The 15880-nt window shown below is 43.7% G+C and overlaps 1 protein-coding gene across 1 annotated transcript in view; it reads left to right on the forward strand.

Moving 5' to 3' along the window:
* Positions 1-15599, forward strand: part of ARL3 (ARF like GTPase 3) — a 32440-nt gene extending 16841 nt beyond the window's left edge. The window contains exons 4-6 of the mRNA XM_060033578.1: positions 4053-4103; positions 5683-5868; positions 15304-15599. Of these exons, the coding sequence (XP_059889561.1) occupies positions 4053-4103; positions 5683-5868; positions 15304-15351 (285 nt within the window). The 3' untranslated portion in view covers positions 15352-15599. The remainder of the gene's footprint in view (positions 1-4052; positions 4104-5682; positions 5869-15303) is intronic.
* The last annotated feature ends 281 nt before the right edge of the window (positions 15600-15880 follow it).

Here is a 15880-nt window from a genome sequence, read left to right on the forward strand (position 1 = left end):
AGAGCTCAAACAACCATCTCTTATATTATCTCCATAATATCACTCACACTTGAGCATCAGTACCACTAGAGCACAAATAACTGAAAACAGGTCATCCAGAAAACTTACTTGTCAGTTTCACCCTCCTCTTAAGACTTTTGCTCAAGCTATCAATAAAAAGCCACACTTTTTAGTGTCATCTCTTCTGTCTCCGTCTACCCCTCTGGTGGAGAAATACTTAAGAGCAATAAAATGGCCAAAAGGTGGCAGCAGGAGGGAGGAGGACCAGAAGCAAGAGGAGAAACAAAGAGCCTTCATTCACATGGTGGATAATCAGTCTCCAGATAATCCGAAATTGGCTGAACTTCCATCCAGAAAAAATCTTTTTCTCTAGGTCTTCCTCCCACAACCAAATAAAAATTTCCAAGCAGTTGCCAATGAAGGTGTGAATTGGCTCTGCTTAAAGCATCATTCTCATTCTGAGTGCCATGGATTATAAGTTTATTTTAGAATAGGTTTATGAAACTTAATTTTTGAAGATCCATAATGTTTTAAGACCAGTCAAAAGCACTATATTTAACTTTCTTTAATACTTTCTGAGTATTTTTTATTTGATAATCTGTTTCTGGATTCTTTTTTTTGCTCAGTATTATGTAGCAACCTAAATGGGAAAAGAATTTGAAAACAAATAGATACATGTGTATGTATAACTGAATCACTTTGCTGTACACCTGAAACTAACACAACATTGTTAATCAACTATACTCCAATATAAAATAAAAAGTTACACCAAGGGGGGAAGGGGCGGGGGTGGGATGAATTGGGAGATTGGGATTGACATATATACACTATTGATACTATGTATAAAATAGATACCTAATGAGAACTTACTCTGTAGCTCAGGGAACTCAGTGCTCTGTGGTGACCTAAATGGGAAGGAAATCCAAAAACAGAGGGGATATATGTATACATATAGCTGATTCACTTTCCTGTACAGTAGAAACTAACACAACATTGTAAAGCAACTGTACTCCAATAAAAATTAATTTTAAAAAATTAAAGTTAAAAAAATGGTTTTTGCATGACTAGATTAACACTTACGTTATTAACAAGAAAAAGAAAGGAAGAAAAAGAGGCTATCCTTATCCTTAGCTATTGACCGCAAGCAAACAGATACTTGCAGGAAGAAACTGGGCAGCGCTGGGGAGGGGGTAACCAGGAGAATCATGTGCCACCATAGAAAAACAGATCTGTGGGATCACCAGAGACTGGTTTGTGCTTAGGACTTCTTCACTTGGCCCTTTTAATAAATGGGGCAGTTGTTTTATAGCCTTCCTCCTGGAATTATTTTACAATAATTTTCAAATTCTATAAAAGTTATGTGAGAAAAATACTAAATGATAGGAAGAATTTATGTACAGTTTAGGAAAAGCCCCCTTTTGACTCTTTTAATGAAAATGTTCCTTGTGAAATTTAATGTCAAAGCAATAAGTAACAAGTCATTTAGCAAGTAATTAAAGTAAAAGTTAAAACTTTCTTATTGACTTTCAGCCTCTGGATTCTTTGGTATTTCAATCATCATCTTTCTTGTCTACTATTAAAACTATCTTTCCATTCCTAATTATTCTCTCCCAACTGTTTATTTTTCATCATATCAAACACGAATTTCTTAACTGTATCTTTTTCTTTTCTTTTTATTTTTGGCTGCGCCACGCAGCTTATGGGATCCTAGTTCCCCGACCAGGGATTGAACCCGGGACCCGGCAGTGAAAGTGCCGAGTCCTAACCATTGGACTGCCAGGCAATTCCCATTAACTTTATCTTTAATTGTATTCTCAGCCTTGTCTCAGCCTCTTCTACATTTACCTTCTCACTCATACCCTTTGTTCTCAAGCACATTTTTTCCTGCTTTGTAATCTGAGCCCAGAATACCCTCCCAGGGATCACCTGACCCTTCTCCCCTCCCTCACATCATCTCCCAGTCTTGCCTGAGTGAAGATCATCTTAATCCACTATAGACTACCAAATAGTTCTAATCCCGTCCTTTGTATTCAGGTTCACTCTTCCATTGCATTCCTTCTTTCTACATCTGTGTTTATACTATGCCTGCTACTATATAATGTGAGACCCACCAGTGGAAAACTAAGCTACCACCATGTTCTGACTTATCAGACAGTATCGAATTTTGTGTCTCTGTGGTGTGCATTGAGTCAGAGTAATATTAACAATAACAATAATAAGGCCACAAAGAAATACTGAGACCAAACACATCCATCCTTTCTCCTATGATTCTCCATGAAGGAAACACAGGTGAGGTGGTCCCTGGTATCATATTTAGCACTAGTGACTCTAAATTTATTTATTTATTTATTTGTTTGTTTATTTATTTATTTATTTTTGGCCGTGCTGCGTGGCATGCGGTATCTTAGTTCCTGACCAGGGATCGAACCTGTGCCCCCTGCACCCTGCCCCGGGCCGAGGAAGCGCTGAGTCTTAACCACTGGACCTCCAGGGAAGTCCCAGCACTAGTGACTCTAAATGAGAGTGCATTAACTTAAGCAAAGGAATTTTAATTGTTGGGGTTTTTTTCCTTTCAAAAGAGAGCAAGTTTTCAGAGTAGAACAGAATTTTAAGGCACGTAAAGGTGGGAATTCAAGATTGCTTTTCATTGTTGTTTTTCAATGATATGTTCTTTCAAAAGAGCATTTCCATTATACCATTAGTTTAGTAACAATTCTAATTTCTTTAAAGAAAGTTTGAAATTTTGATAATTTTTAAGATTAGCAACTGGGAGAACATTTAATACACTGATGATTTTTTTTAATGACTACAAAATGATATCTCTGGTTTTCTTTTTTTTTTTAATTTACTTATTTATTTTTGGCTGCATTGGGTATTCATCGCTCTACATGGGCTTTCTCTGGTTGCAGCGAGCTGGCGCCGCTCTCCGTTGCGGTGCGTGGGCCTCTCATTGCGGTGGCTTCTCTTGTTGCAGAGCACAGGCTCTAGGCTCGCAGGCTTCAGTAGTTGTGGCACGTGGGCTCTAGAGCACAGGCTCAGTAGTTGTGGCGCACGGGCTTAGTTGCTCTGTAGCATGTGGGATCTTCCCAGACCGGGGCTCAAACCCATGTCCCCCGCACTGGCAGGCGGACTCTTAACCGCTGTGCCACCAGGGAAGTCCTCAGATTTTCTTTTTAAATTAACATATGAAGAAGAATTAGAAGGGAACTTTCATAAGAAATGAAAATAATTAATGTGCTTGGGTTCTGGAACTATAGGCGATTATTCTTTCTTCTTTGGTCTTATCTAATTTCCCTTATCATTGTTATAGGATGTTATTTATACAATAAATACAATTCAGTGATGGGAAAGAAAGCTTGGGATTTGTAATTTACGATAAATCTCAAAACTTCTCTTACTCTGGCAAAGCCTATGCCCCTGCTATTTCCAGTACTTGATCTTAACCTCCCAGCACCTGAAGACAGCATACAGTTAATACTGAAAATGGTACTTTCAGAATGATGATGTTCGAGGTCTATAGGATTTGTAAATGCCTCAAAACACTATCCCTTCCTGACAATTTGGGACACAGTATAGCAGAGTGCTTAAGAGCAACTGGGGACTTTACTGTCAGGTATGCCTGAGTTTGAATCCCCATTTTGTCATGTACCAAACGTAACTTGGGTAAATTACTTAACTTCTTCGGGCTTATGTTTATTTATGTATAAAATGGGATAAAAATGAAATCTAACTCACGGAGTGATAACGAGGATTAATAGGGTAAATCTAGTAAGAATGTTCAGTGAATGCCTGTTAACTATATCTATTTTTATCCTGCTTGGCTCTCCTGACTTCCTACTTTGGAGTTTTGCTGGAGGTATTTTCTGGGCCTCTCCATTTAATTAATTAATTAGTTTATTTTGCATCCGTAGATAAGAATTACCACCTCAGTTTCAGGATGCTGTGCTAATGTGAAAATCTGCTGATTGGGAATCATCTGCTCCTTCCCTAGAAGTTGCCCTGTCTTTTTCCATATTTGCTTATTGAAGTAGCCTTCTTCTTTTACTTTACAGATATATGTAATTGACAGCGCAGACAGAAAAAGATTTGAAGAGACGGGTCAGGTAAAAAATTGTTCTGTTGAGATACTTCCCAAATAATTGGGTATTCATTAATCTACTTTGTAAATGTATAAGCGTGGGGGAAGTATTTTTGTTTAACCTGTGCAGTTTAAACAAAACAGTCATTCTGGCAAGCAGGCAAAATACCACTTGCCTAAAAAGAAATTAGTTGAGAATTCTTTAAACAATTTTTCGTTTAAAGCCTTTTAGTTTTAATCAAATTAAATAAATAAGGTATAAGCAAATGGAACTTACCACCATGCCCAAAAGCTCTTCCCAGGCCACATAGAAATGAACCTGAGGAACAATTCACTTATCATTTCTGTGTACATTTTTCAATACCAACTTAATTGATCCAAGGGTAACTTGGACAAATTAGAAGGTATGGGAAGAAATGTGCAAGCCAAGACTAAGCTGCTCTTCTTGCCAAGCGAAGAGATAGGTATACTTTGAACCCAAATATGACTTCAAATGCAGAGTGCATGTCAACATGATTACACAATGCAATCTGTGTATGCAATTTTAAATAGAGAAGCAGTGGGCATAGACCATTTTACCCAGACTGAGTGCACTGATAAGAAGTGAGTAGTATCGTGGACCTCTTTGGAGAAGCACCTTTACATTTTATTGCAGAGTCCTTGGCCTGTGTCCTAAACTACTGCACGTGGCCTTCCAAAGGTAGCAGTCCCCATGTTTAAGTTCCTTTTCCCTGGAAATTAGTTTGAGAACTCTCCAGACTCCTGGAGACAGCCCCTCTCCCTTCTATACCTTGATGATTTCTAGACTTCACTCAAGTGAAGCAATGTTAAACATGAGTTTGGAAGTGAAGGGTGTCAGATGGAGATCTGCCTCTTGAACCATCCAGTTCTCTTTGACAGCCCAAGTGTCTTAAGTAGCCAAAATGTGGCTTGAGTGGGGAAGAGGTGGATCCTGGCATTTAGCTAAGTATATACCTTCTCCTGTACTTATCGCAGGCAGAATCAACATACAGTTTAGATCCCAACCAATAACCTAAAAATTAGAGACCTTGCCAGATGGACTAATGCAGTTACTTTAGGATGTGGGTTTAATGAAGTGTAATGCACATGCATGCATGTTTTGGAGACAGAGATTGATGAAACAGAATTATAGTCTCTAAAGCAATTGTCATTTTTAGTTCAAATTTTAAAATATATATGTATATGTACATATACATACATATATATGTATGCGTATCTATGCATTGAAAGTTACTTGCAGATAGTAACGTTTGGGTAAGTTTAAAATGTCTAACCACAATTTGTGTTCTCCGTCGAACAGTATTTCTCAAAGTACGACTTATGAATCCCCTGTAAAAGAACCACCTGGGGAACTTGTTAAAAATGCAAATCCCTGGACCCTGGCTTAGACTTTCCAAAGTCAGCATCTCTGGGGCAGGCCCAGGAATTTGCCAGGGGATTCTTCCACAAGCTTAAGTTTGAGAACCACTGCCCTTGAAAGTTGCTAGTTGATCAGCTTAACTTACTTATTTCTGATTAGAAATGCATGGTTAAATATCATAGATTTCATCCTCCCCTCCCCATATATTCCCACAATGATCCAGGAACTAGCTGAATTACTGGAAGAAGAAAAGCTAAGTTGTGTGCCCGTGCTCATCTTTGCTAACAAGCAGGATCTACTCACAGCAGCCCCTGCCTCTGAAATTGCAGAAGGACTGAACCTGCACACCATCCGCGACCGAGTCTGGCAGATCCAGTCTTGCTCAGCTCTCACGGGAGAGGGCGTTCAGGTGAGGTTACTGGAGGGCTCGGTCACCTGGCAACACGGCAGCCAGCCAAGGTAGCCTGTCTCATTGGTTGGGCGGATCTAGATAGAAAAAGATATGAAACAAATAGCCTTTGATGGGCAGATGAACCATTCCAGGATGTGAAAGGCCTGGAGGAGTTTGATTCTTTTCTACTTAGCAACCAATCCGATATCATTAACTGTTCCAAGAAAGCCACAGATAAACCACCCCCGCCCCCCACGAGTGACAAGCTACCCCACTGGGGAGGAGGTTCGGAATGGAAGAATTCAAAAATGCTTTCCGACTCTAGGGTTCTTTGGTGATTGGGTTGGGGGTTTTGTGTTGTGTCTTGTATTACGGATGCTAAATACTTGCACTCCCAAGGTAACAGAGCCATCAACAACACACTAGCTATCCTAGAAGTGTTTTGTCTTTTCTGTTGGCTGTCTCCACTGCTGTCAGGGTTGGGGCCTGTTTCATGCTACTTCAGGTTTGTTTCCCATGGAGAAGCTTCTGCCGACCGAAAGCCTTAGGCTTTAACACTGAGGAACTGTGTACTGAAGAGCAGCTCCCCCTCATTTGATCTTAATTTAGGGCAGAAAACGATTGTAATCCAGACACCTGAAAGGCTCAAAGAATGATCAACAGTTTCAGCTCTGATGTTTCCTACCAAGCAGCCTCAAGCCTGTTGACCCTTGGGGTCAGCCCCCTAGGACCACTTCTTGATTCTGAAGCCCCCAGCGTGCTCTACACGCCTCATTTTCAACATCTGGTGTACCTGCCAGGGAGGTGACCCAGTGCTGTGAGAACCAGACAGCACTGCTCTAGGATGCTTTGGGGGATCAACAGCATCTAGAAAAATGGCATCTCCCCTCATTGCCGTAGGACACGTGTCTCTGGTGGCACGACCAGTTTGCTTTTCTGGGAACTTGGTGTGTTGGGGGATGAGCCTGAGATTTGATTCTCCATCATTGTCCGGCAGCCTCTTTCCGTTTCCCTTCTAATACTCTTCTCCCCCTCTCTCAGACATTTGATACTGATTTGTCTTAAAACTGCCTGACCACTTTTATCTCAAGCAAATAATCACTTCCTAGAATTATCTCACCTGTTCCAACTGTTTGCTGCCTGGTTTTTCCCTCTTTGTCACACAAAGAGCCAGGGCCCCTTCTGTGCTTGGCCTCTGATCTGAGGGCAGACCAGTCAGCACGGAACAAGCGCCCCTGCTCCAGACTCCTTGACACCTGCCCCTCAGAAGCTCTTGGTGCGCGTGTGTGTGTCGTGCAGGCTCCCAAGTAGCCGTAGATTACCTCGGCTGTGTCCCCAGAAGGGAAGCTGGGGCCCTGCGAGTCTCTGTGAGGTGTAGGTCTACGGAGGGGGCAGGTGTTAAGTCTCATCTGTTTCCTTTTTTCTTTCCTAGAATGTGGTTATAAAGCAATATATTCTCATTTTAATCATATCAAAATAATACATAAAATTAAAAAGTTCTTTCATTTCCTCTAATCCCACTCAAGAAAGAAACTAACTACCATTAGTAGTTTTATTCTTCTCAGGTCTCCTCTATAAAATTGCAATCACTTATGTGATTATGTATATCTTATCAGGTTTTGAATTAACTGGGCGATTTTCAGCTGGTCCAACAAGTATGTTACAACCCAGAATGTTTTTGAGTAGGTAAACTCTGATCATTTTATTTAGCTTCTCACTTTTAAACAAAAATCAAGTTCTGCCTAAGTTATTTCCCTCAGTTGTGCCAAAGATGGTACTCATGAGGCCTCAGGTTATTTTGGTGAGGCTGAGGCCCAGGAAAAGAGAGTAGCTTTCTTGTGTTTGTACAACCCACTACAGCAAGAGGACTCTGCCTCTCTAAATGGTTTAGAACCCAAATATAGAAAATAGAGAACATCTTGAGTTTGGGGACTCTAAAGATGGGGCCTTAAGAAAATAAATGCAGGGACTTCCCTGGCGGTCCAGTGGTTGGGACTCTGCGCTTCCAGTGCAAGGGGTGCTGGTTCAATCCCTGGTCAGGGAACTAGGGTCCCACATGCCACGTGGCACAGCCAAAAGATTAAAAAAAAAAAAAGCAAATTAAATCATTAAAAAAATAAAATAAAATAAATGCATTCTGTATGTATACTCCTAAGAAAGTAGGAATTGACAGCTCTATTATCTTTTTTCACTCGTGGCCAGAGTGTCAAAAGGAAGAAAAAGCAAAGCTGGAATTAACAGTGAGGCTCTTGTTTCTTCAGCCAGCCTTAGGGATATAAAAAAGGAGGGACTAGGGTCATCTCTTTAGAGGAATGGCATTCAAGTCAAGGGTGCTTCCTCAGAGGAGCGTGGAGTTGGGAGGGAGCTCTGGTCATTGTCTTTCCAGTCCCCACCCTTCCCGCTCGGCCAGGCAGAGATGACAAGGACAGACTCCTTGTTGCCAGCTGTTGAGCTGCCATAGAAATGAAGTTCCCTTTATATCACAGGATCTTTGGGCCAAAAAAGAGGCTGTGAGCTACCAGACAGACAGAGGGTGGGGGCAGGCAGGAATCAAGTGAGACAGTCCTGTATGGTTTGATCTTGTTAGAAAGTTCTTCCCAGATCAGGGACCTCAGCAACCAGGTTCACAGGAAATGATATCATGAGAGATCCAGTAAAGAAATGTGAACAAGAAAAATCATGGTTTTGTATGGAGAAGAAATAGTTTGAAGGTCACTTAATTAGTTTAGTAGATAGTACCATGGTGTATAGAATTGGGTAGTTAAGACTGGGATTTCAAGGTTAATGAGATTAGATTATGGTTAATAGAATGATATAAATTTAGAGAATTTAGCCATTATTTGAAACGGGTTATTTAATAAAAATGTTAATTAAGAAGGGAGTCTGCTGTCTGTTGTCCTTTAATGGTAACCTTTGAGGACTGGAGAAAGGTCGTGGAAACACTTTTCATTGTGAGGCACTGATTGACCATGTCCCTCTCAGGTAATACCTTTGACCTAAGCTCTTGCCCACTCAGCCAGTTTCTTGGTTTTCATTTTAAAAAGAGTCACTTAGGTGGAATTCTTTCCCTGCATTGCTTAGTTCAGGAGCAGGCCTTTTAAAGATTCTTGTTAATTAAGGCTTTAACTATTCTTAAAAATGAAAGACTTCACTAGAAAAATGTCACTTTCAGAGATTCTGTGTAAAAATTTCCTGAAATTCCCTAAATTCCTATTTCATCCTCCCATTCCACCCTCCCCACCTACTACCCGCTGAAAGCTGGTCAGTAATGGGCAGAGCTGCTAAAATGATCAGATGTGAAGTGGGTCAGGTATCTGGCACCACAGCCCTAATGACCCTGAAAGAAAACGTACAAAGGTTAAAAAAAAAGACCTGGAATTTCTGTTACTGTTTCAGATGTTTACAAACAGTGTCTCTATTTACATTGTGTTTAATCAAAATGCATTTGAGAGACATGTCCTCTACTGATAAATAACCATCCAGTGGGTGAGTCAAGGGAACAGATCCACTAGGTGGGGAGCTATGCCCTCTGGGGTAGTCGGGCAGGGAGATCACTTCTCCTTAGCCAAGTAGCTTAAACATATGATTTGACATTATGGAAGTTAGTGATTCCTGGGGTGGATTTCACGTTCTTGTTCTACCTGATATTCTGATGGCAAATACATGCAGTCTTTACAAGGACAGGCAATCCCTTGCTCTGGGTGTGGAAATCGGCTTTTGAGGGCTTCAAAAGAGTTTGGAACAGGTCTTTCTTTGCCTGACTAATGGCGATGAGGAGGCAGCCCATCATGTTATTAAAGCAAGTTTTCATGGGAAACTATCAAGAGCAGAGCATAGGTAAACGGCACTAAAAGCTGAAGGAGAACATCAATCTTGGAAACTCTGGGCTATGGAGAGCCCCATAGTCCAGGGGAGTGATCAGAGGAGACCCAGTTATGTCAAGCAGATGAAGGCAGAAAGAGGAGAAACTGAACAATGTTTGGGAGGGAAAACCTGCAGCCCCTGCAGGCAGACTGCCTTGCAGACATGGAGCGGCCTCCCTCTGCACCCTGGGGCTGGGCCAGGGTTGCTAGGGCCTCTCCTAGTGCACAACATCTAGCCTGGGACTCTTCTCTTCTTTTCCCTGGGTGTCTGGAAAATAGTGAACAAAGATCTGGCTTAGAGCCAGAGAAAGATATAGAGAAATCAATCCCTCTTCCACCTGCAGACCTGAATGTGAACCCCAAACCACAGCTTTCCTTGGCTGTTGTAGTTTCAGGTGCTTGAAGACATTTCCTCCCTAGAACATTGTGTGTGTGTGTGTGTGTGTGTGTGTGTGTGTGTGTGTGTGTTTAATTAAAATTATACTGCACTGGAATTTCCTTTCAAAGCAGAGATCAGCAGTTTCAACCTGGTCTCTAACCTTAGTCATAACAGAGACATGCCTACACCAGTAGCTTTGAGCTAGCAGAAGATTCTCCTGGGTATTGCTCTCCATGCCCCTACCTCATGCTCATCCCTTCTTTTCACATCGTTTCCACATTCCTTGTCTTCCTTCACCAAGCAGGAGCCATGATCCGGCTCACAGAGGTCTCACCTACACAGAAGGGGCCTCTAGCAGTCTGAGCCCTGACGTGTGAGCTGTCCTTCAGAGCGCCTTGCAGGTGAACAGTAAACATTCACTAGCCCAGGTTCTTGTTTTTGTTTCTTTTTCCTTGATCCAGGGGACCTTCCCCTTAATATGCCAACAGAATTTCAATATATTTTTTAAATGACATTTACAACTTCTTTCTAGGCCTGAATCAGTCATTTTCAACTCCCAGTGTGTATGGGACTGCTTATCTGCAAGTCAGACCTCAGGTTTATTTTTAAATTTTCAGATGTCTCTGTAGACTAAGGAAGCAAGCTTGGGACATGCGATTCTGCTGCCTCTCTGGTGCAGTGCCCTTTGTCACCAGAAAAAGTATTAATAGCAAGCAATATTTTATGTATGCTGCTTCCAGCTGCTCCTTGACCCTGGGGGCCCAGTGGCACAATGGGATAGGCTGCATTGCTCAGCAAGGGTCTGAGCTCCCTCGTCTTAAAGCAATTACTGATGTGACCGTGTAGTCCTCATGGCATTAAAAACCAGGCCCACCCAACCATGGCTGCCACTGCTCAGTTCCAACCATCAAGCAGTGATGGATGCATTGCAAAGAGATCAAATTAAGAGAAGTGCAGTGAGCTGGATGGACCTAGAGTCTGTCATACAGAGTGAAGTAAGTCAGAAAGAGAAAAACAAATACCGTATGCTAACATATATATATGGAATCTAAAAAAAAAAAAATTGTTCTGAAGGACCTAGGGGCAGGACAGGAATAAAGACACAGATGTAGAGAATGGACTTGAGGACGCGGGGAGGGATAAGGGTAAGCTGGGACGAAGTGAGAGAGTGGCATTGACATATATACACTACCAAATGTAAAATACATAGCTACTGGGAAGCAGCCACATAGCACAGGGAGATCAGCTCGTGCTTTGTGACCACCTAGAGGGGTGGGATAGGGAGAGAGGGAGGGAGTCGCAAGAGGGAGGACATATGGGGATATATGTATACATATAGCTGATTCACTTTGTTATAAAGCAGAAACTGACACACCACTGTAAAGCAATTATACTCCAGTAAAGATGTTAAAAAAAAAAGAGGAGTGCAGTCGGAGACCACTCTTCCCATAGACAGGGCATCATGCCTTTAATCCCGAAACGGAGAGATCTGTGATCAGTAGGTTTTCACCCATATGGTTAGGGGCCGTCTTAAATTTTTCCCAGCAGTTAGTAGGGAATAATATCATGACATGGTAAAATGTATTTCCTCTCCCGAAGGCCAAACAAAGCTCAGTATTTGAGGTTCAGTGTCTCTCCTTAGTCTCTGGTATTGAATTGAAGCTAATCAATTCAAATTCAGTTTCAGCGAGGTTGGCCAGCGGAGGTGCGGTGGAGGACGAAAGGGAGGACTACTTATGCCATAAGGTTGTCAGCACAACCTGACAACCTTATGGCATAAGTAGTGAGGAAGCGTGAGGAAGATCCAGTACGTAGAAATTTGGTCAAACCAGTTTTTGACAATAAAGTTTCAACCATTAAACGAACCTATGAGTTCATTTCCTTCTTTGGAGGCAGAGCAGTAACCTACTTCAAGTAAATGATCACCTTTTCTCAGTCATCTGTTTTTTGGGGGGTTTTTAATTTATTTATTTTTGGCTGCGTCGGGTCTTCGTTGCTGCGCGCGGGCTTTCTCTAGTTGCGGCGAGCGGGGTCTACTCTTGGTTGTGGTGCGCAGGCTTCTCACTGCAGTGGCTTCTCTTGTTGCGGAGCACAGGCTCTAGGTGTGCGGGCTTCAGTAGTTGTGACTCGTGGGCTCTAGAGCACAGGCTCAGTAGTTGTGGCGAATGGGCTTAGTTGCTCTGCGGCATGTGGGATCTTCCCGGACCAGGGCTCGAACCCGTGTCCCCTACCTTGGCAGGCGGATTCTTAACCACTGCGCCACCACGGAAGCCCCAGTCATCTGTTTTTAAAAAATCAAAGCCTTTTCAGATTAAGGCCAGAGGCCCGTGGCTGCTGATTTAAGCATGAGAAGCAGAAGGGTCCTCCTCTTGCAATGATGTCGTCTCTAAAGAGAGAGATCCTGCTGGAGGTGGCAGGCTTGCGGAGAGTTAATACATGGGGAGCGAGGTAAACACATAGGATTCCACACGCGCCGATACCTGGCAGCCCGGGAATCCTGAGAGCTGAGTGGCCAGAAACAGCCTCTGGCACCTTCAGAGCTGCAGCAAAGCCACGCAGGGTGCTTGGGTAGGGCTGTTCTGTCTCATGCCCCTGTATTCAGCTGGAAGTCATAACGAAGAAAAAACTGGAATTGCTCCCTCTGCCAACTTGAGCCCCAGCTTCTCTCTAAGCCTGAGGCAGAGCTCCTCCCCGAGCAGTTGCCCGTGGTCATTGAGAAATGGTCATCGAGAGCAGATGCCGGGGCTAGATTGCCTGGGTTCACAGCCTGCCTCTGCCACGCACTCTTCTGTGCCCCCATTTCCTCATCCATGAGTACCTACTTCACAGTGTTGTTACAAGGATTAATTTAAAAGATATAAATTAAGTGTGTGGCCACCACCATGCTAAGTTCTGTAAACACCACCTCAAGCCAGCCTGGCGTGGACCCTTCCCTCAGGAGTCTTTCCTTGCCAGTGGGCACCCTGGCACAGCTTGTGCCTGATTTTTATTGAAGAGCTATCATCGTCATTGACTGTTGCCTCCCCAACACCGCCACCTCCAGCTCAGGTTCTCCTCTAGGTAATGACAGGAAAGGCACAATCCCCAGCCTCCAGACACCAGATCAGGGTGGCCTTCCCGAGCCAGAGCAGCTTAAGTCTCCTAGGCTTCCCACGCTCCGGGTTGCAGGCGCAGCTGCAAAGCCCCGGGGCCATCGGGTCAGCTGGTGGGGCCCGACCTCTGAGCGCCCTCTGCTGGCAGGACTGTGGCTGGAAGGGTTTTGTCACCGCGGGCCCTCACATACATCTGGAGGACACTGCCCCTCGGCAGGGCTCCCCCATTTAAATTCCCTCTGCCTCCATAACAGATACCCAGGAGAAAACTGCCCCTCACCCTCCATGTTCTGCTTTGGGTTCCTGCAGCTGAGTAAATATTTTTCCTATCTCTTTGAGTGCGTTCATGTTGAGTTACATGCAGTAAAAGAAACCCACCCCCCTCTATAATCAGCCGTAAAACAAGAGGGAAAATGGTATTCGTATAGTGTGGGAACACTGTTCTTGATTTCTCTGAGAAGATGATTTGATAAAACGTTGCAAGTCTCTACAGAGGAGGAAATATTGAGGTACGCACCTTTGATGGTGTTTGTGCGGGTTCCTGAAAATGGAAAGTGCTACGTAAGTGCTGAGCTATTCAGCTTCGAATGCAAAGGGAAGATGCTTATCTTATTCATCCCTCTTTTATTTGTAAAATCTTTTTTGTCTCCTGGCAGGTGATCTTTTTTTTTTTTTCCTGGAAACCAATTAGCTCCTAAAATTAAACATGCTTCTCTTTAAATTATTCCTTTTCATAAAATGGTCTTAAAATTGGCCTCAGCTTTTCAGAGTAAGTAGCTGACCCAGTTGTAATCGGAGATGCATTCGGAGTCCACCTTCTCCCACCTCGGCGTTCCCCCACCCTCATCCCCACTGCTGCCAGGTGCTGTCCACCTTTGTGCCTTCAGCTGTGGCCAGCCTCTTCTTGGCACATGCCCTAAGGTATGCTCTGGGACAGCCATCAGATTATCTGATTCTCCCACCCAAGTGCTCTGATGGCAACTGGCAGAGTTTTAATCACTGTAAATTCAGGTTATGGTCAGATTAGCCAGGAGATAGGATGCCTGCTGGTTGTTTTGAAGTGATGTATTGTTTATGGGATTAATGCTCCTAATGGCCAAGGGTGTCAGCTGATGTTTATTACTTTAAGCTGTCTCAGCTGTTCAGGTTCAACAGCTAGCTCCCTGGTCATAGGAAATGCAGGGCTCTGAATGTCATGTATGCCCTGAGATGTGCACGTGTGACACATGCAGGGGAAAGGGGTGCGGTGCGTTGCAGAAGCCTCGTTTGATTTTGTTCTGGGCTTCTGAGACCTCTGCACACCCCTGGGGGTCAGAGAGACTCTGGGGAAAGGGTGAGCATTCAGGGATGGCTGCAAAGGGCGTTGAGAAATAGGTCATCTCTGGCGGGCCTGGCATCCACGAGATATCATGCCACCTGCCAAGTGGCTGTAGGTATTGTGTGGTTTTTACCTCTGTCCTCCAGCCTTCTAAGAGAGGACACTTTCAAGGTCGCTGTGCATTTAAGGGAACCTTCTCCCCAGTCCCTCTGCTTGGTAGCGCTTAAAGCCGCAAGAACCAGGCCAGGCCCCTTTAAACCTTCCCTGGTGCTGCGCGAAGAGAAATAAATGCACATTGCCCCAGTGTGTGTCTAGTAACATGCACTGCAGTTGGTTTGTTTTTCCAAAAAGAAATTTAATTTAGCGCAAGTGTACACTGCCACACTGTAAACACACCGGGCACCAGAAAGGTGGCTTATTGAATTTAATGCCCTAGCAAAGGTCAGCTTTTAGAAAAAGCCAAAAATGGCTGGAATCTGTCCTGATAGCTCCTCAATCAGGCCTTGGATCCAGGCAGATGTGTTTATTTTTTCAGAGGGAGTTCCTGAGGACCCATCTCAAGTTCGGGCTCTGGACATTCCCCCTCCCTTCTCCCTCCTGTGCTCTCAGAGGCCTCCCTCCTCCTCCCCAGGAGGTCACTGTCCCTGGTCACCCAGGTGGGCCCCTGGGGAAGGCAAGCTCCATTGAGCTGGTGGTTGAGGAGGGAGGACCCAGGACCCTCGCCCTCTCCCCTCTGGGGCTAGAGTGTGTGGTGCCTTTCTTACAACTAACGCTGCCTCTCTCTGACCATTTCCCTCAAAGGACGGCATGAACTGGGTCTGCAAAAACGTCAATGCAAAGAAGAAATAAAATCTTGACGCATGGAGACGCAGGAGCTGCGGGAGCTGAATTCTGTCCTGAAAAACACTAATTTGCTGCTTTCTGACCAAATGTTTTTCCATCTGTGTACAGCTACAGCTGTGTGAAGAGAGGGAACAACACAGTTTAAAAAGAATCCCCATTCCAGCAGTAGTTTTAACATGATCTCTGAGGTTCAGTATCATTTTTCAAATAAAGGAATTATATTATTTCCTCTGCATAATTGAAATAGTATTAAATGTCTCAAAGCACATGATTAGAAAATGAGATCTTTTAAATGAGCAAGAGATTGCATTGCAGTTTAGGCAATTCCAGTGGGCTTTTTTCTTTCAAAAAAAAGGGGGGATGCTGGGGAGAGGAAGAGGAAGAAGCAGCTTAGGCTGCGGTCATTCATTTCCTGACCTGTCCTTACATTCCCCCATGGTGTTGAAACCAAGACAGTGTTTGATGGTGCTGGTCAGTGATTTTTACCATCATCCACTGAGCCAGGGTTGCAGCCTGTCTGGGTGGGGAGCTGCTG

Source organism: Delphinus delphis, chromosome 16 (assembly GCF_949987515.2).
Source record: "Delphinus delphis chromosome 16, mDelDel1.2, whole genome shotgun sequence".
NCBI classification, from domain to species: Eukaryota; Metazoa; Chordata; class Mammalia; order Artiodactyla; family Delphinidae; genus Delphinus; species Delphinus delphis.